Consider the following 4,010-nt stretch of genomic DNA (forward strand, 5'->3'; position numbering starts at 1 on the left):
ATCACTGTCAGTGGCAGGGGGCTTCTTCCTGCTTTCCCTTTCGCCTCCCTGCATTGTGCCTACATATGCAAATTAACCTCCATCTTGTTGGCAGTTAACTGCCAATCTTAGTTGGCAGTTAATTTGCATATAGCCCTGATTAGCCAATGAAAAGAGTATTGGTCGTACGCCAATTACCATTTTTGTCTTTTATTAGATAGGATGGTGTGTGTGCATTTTATGTGTTCTTACCTGTTTACTTTCTAAAAACTATAGAACAATTTTTAGTACTTTTTATTATACTTCACTATTACCAACATTGATCATTATTTTTTAAATGTTTATATTTGATTGAATTCATATTTTTTTTGTTTTTATTTATATATATATATTTGATTTTTAATGGGGTCGAGCACTTTGGGCATTAAAATATTTTATTTACTGCATGTCTTCTGCAACTCCCTCAAAACTTTTCTAATTTCAAATTGGGGTTTAGGCTCTTTGAATTCTTTAGCATTATGGCAGTCTTCATAAAGGTACAGATGCTTACTTTATTCATTTATCTATTTAGCTACCTATTCAACAAATATTTATTGAGTACCTACTCTGTGCTAATCCTTAGGATTTAGAGAGAAAAGACACAGTCTGTCTTCATGCAGTCAAAATTACCGTATTTGCCGGCGTATAAGACGAGTCCCTCTTGCTTTAAAATTCTTTTTTCCCCATTTGTTGGTCTGAATGGATTTGTTGTTTTTTTCTACCTTATCTTCTCATTTGCTGATTCAGTCCTCAGCTTCTTCTAGTCTACTCTTGAATCCTTCTAGGGTGTTCTTTATTTCAGCCATGTCATTCCTCATTTCCAATTGATTCTTATTTATTTTTACAACCTCTTTTTTCATGTTGGTGTAGCTCTCATTAAGACCCTTATAGTTCTCATTATGTTGCTTGTAGGTCTAACCGAATTGTTTGACCACTCTTATCACCATTACTCTGAATTCTTTATCTGATAAATTATTTACCTCCATTTCATTTAATTCATTTTCTGGCAATTTCTCCTTTTCTTTCATATCTTTGTCTCCCCATTTTTGCTATTCCTTTGTTTTTGTTTCTATGTGTTAGATCAAACTGCTGTGCCTCCCAGATTGTATGGGTGGTCTTATGTAGTAGATATTTTGTGGTACCCAGTGGTGTGGTCTCTTAGATCTCCTGAGCTGGGTCTTCTAGGAATTCCCCTTGTTTGAGTTATTTGGGTTCTGATGTTGTAATTGGGTCTTGAATGTTATTATCCTGTTCGTGGATGGAGTCTCCTATCAGGCTGGCTGGCTATGTGGCTCACCCCAACCACATCTTGTGAGCTGTCATGGAGATGCTGACCGAACAGAATAAAATATAACACAACAAAACACAAAACAGAAGAAATAAAACAAAAATGCACACAAGACCCTTACAGCACCAACAAAAGCAATGGCCAGAAAATAGAGAATTGCATAAGAGAAAAGAGATCAATAATGATAGAAAAAAAGAAAGAAAAATTATGAGGAGAAAATAAAACAAAGCAAACAAACAAAGCACAAACAAACAAACAAAAAAACAACCAAAAAAGGGAGTATGGAATATGTAGATGCAGAGCTGAAATAAAGAAAATAAGAATAAATAATTAGGGTAATAGAGGAAAGAAAATGGTTTAAAATAAAGGAGGGAGGTAAATGAAAATAAAATACAAGAAACAATTTGAAAAGTACATTAGTGGAAAATGCAGATTGACCTAAAACAAGGAAAAAATAAGATGAGAAATCAGGAGAAAAAGAAAAGAGAGAATGAAAAGAGAAAAAAAATAGTAATAAAAAAAGAAAAAAGTTGAATAGGAAAAGGGAAGAGGAAAATTAGATATATGAAGGAAAAAAATGGAGACTAGAATAATAACAAATCAATAAAGCAGATAAAGATAAATTTTAGAAGGGAAAAAAGAAAAGAAAGAAAAAAGAAAAGAGAAGACAAAAGGGAGGAAAAAAAGTGAAGTGGCATTCGTTTTAGCCAAATTTAGTGTCCCATGGGAGCTCTCTTTGGATCCCACCCTTCTGTCTGCCAATTCTGGGCTCCTGTGAGGTACTTGGGTGCTGACCACTGTCAGGAACTGACTTACTTTGGCTTTCAGCAACCTGCTCGAAACTCCAAGTGATCCACATATGCACCATTTGTGTCTGTCTCCATAGGCCTTGGCTGCATACAGGAGGGGCCAATCTGCCCTCTAATAGGTTTGTTAGCAGCATAGGATGTAGGGCTGAGTCAGCAAACTTTTCCTGGTTCCCTGGGCTCCACCTCTGCCTGCCTTTGCCTGCTATCCAGATGTCAATCTTAATCACTCAAAACTGTTTCTGAAAGGGCTCTAGATGGGGGAGGTGCTGTTTAGTTTTCAGGGAATGTGGTAGGTGTGTTTCTCAGTCCCAGAGCTATTCCTCCGTGAGTGGCCCAAATTATTACTCTGCCCTTGACTAGGCAGAGATCCTTGTATGGAGACTAGCGGGGTTGGCTGGAAACCTGGAGTTTTTATCAGCTCTCCTGTGCAGGGATAGTAACCAGTCTGGTTCTTGCATAGTGGGGTGGGTGGCCCCTCCTGTAATCCAGTCACCGATGCTCCTGAGATTGTTCAAACCCCTAGGCTTGGCCTTTGCTTTTGTTTTCTCTGAAAAGGTCAAAATGCAGGATCTGGCATGCAGGGATCCTGATGGTGGAACAGGTGTATCACCTAGGGCAGGTTTTATTGTTTTTTTTTTTTTTTTTTTTGAATGGTTTTATGTGCTATCTGAAAAGGATCTGAATGAATAAATTTGTTAGTAGTCCTTATTTTCTGGAACTGATTTCAGTGTAAATGTTTATCCTGGTAAGACAATAGCTATGTGTAGACATGTTTGTGTTTCCATGACTGATTTTAACACTATACTGTGTAAACACTGTGTGGAATTTCTTTTCTGGCTTCTGTTTTCTTTATTTGATCAATAAGAAGGCACTGGTGATAAAGATATTTTCACATGTTTTCCCTAGGTCTTGGCCTTTCTCCATAGCCTCTTCATTTCCAACAACTTGACTGTGGAGCTCACACAGGATTTCCTCCCTTACAAACAAAAGCTCCAGCTAAGTTTGCAGAATGTAAGTTTGCATATGGGTTTTGTCACTTGACTCTGCATTACAATTGGATTTAAACCCTGATGACCTTGACTTTAGAATTCTAGGTATTTGCACCCCAGCCAATTTGTCAAGACACACTGGTGTGGATCACAAATATTTAAGTGTACTGGACGATTCTTGCTCTTCCATTATTAGCTCTTCCCTGACTTTGGCACTGACTGTTGCTGAAACCCACCCTTCTACCCACTGACAACTTCATCCAATATTTATTAAGAGTTGTTAATTTGCTGTCTCTCTCCCAGAACATAGCTCAGTTATTGGCTTGTTTATGCACAGGTTTTATGCTACTTCCCTGCTTATCAATCAAGACACTCTCATTTTGGGTTTTATTGCCATGAATGCCCATTTCCCCCTCTCTCCCTTTTTTCACTACATATTACTAGAGTTAACTAGATTATTTTTAAAGCTTTTTCTCCACTTTCTTCCCCATGTTGGCCCTTACAGATGGGCATAGGTACAGCCTTCTCATTCTTGTCACATTTTTTTCTTTTTTTTAAAACTTTATTGTTCAAATAATTACATTTGTTCCTCTTTTTCCCCCCATAACTCCCCTCCACCCAGTTCCCACCCTACCCTCCTCCCTCACTCCCCACACACTGTCCTCATCCATAGGTGTACAATTTATGTCCAGTCTCTTCCCGCATCCCCCTCACCCCTTTCCCCCCCCAAGAATAGTCAGTCCATTCCCTTTCTATGTCCCTGATTCTATTATAATCACCAGTTCATTCTGTTCATCAGATTATTTATTCACTCGATTCTTAGATTCACTTGTTGATAGATGCATATTTGTTGTTCATAATTTGTATCTTTACCATTTTCCTCCTCTTCCTCTTCTTCAAGGATAC

General features: G+C 37.8%; 1 protein-coding gene across 1 annotated transcript in view; it reads left to right on the forward strand.

Moving 5' to 3' along the window:
• The window catches only part of LOC102772549 (oligophrenin-1), a gene marked incomplete at both ends in the record, with an annotated part of 59,022 nt that overhangs the window by 17,141 nt on the left and 37,871 nt on the right, over positions 1 to 4,010 (forward strand). Inside the window, one exon of the mRNA XM_006756903.1 lies at positions 3,022 to 3,126. Coding sequence (XP_006756966.1) covers positions 3,022 to 3,126 — 105 coding nt within the window. The remainder of the gene's footprint in view (positions 1 to 3,021; positions 3,127 to 4,010) is intronic.

Source organism: Myotis davidii, unplaced genomic scaffold, assembly GCF_000327345.1.
Source record: "Myotis davidii unplaced genomic scaffold, ASM32734v1 scaffold2214, whole genome shotgun sequence".
NCBI classification, from domain to species: domain Eukaryota; kingdom Metazoa; phylum Chordata; class Mammalia; order Chiroptera; family Vespertilionidae; genus Myotis; species Myotis davidii.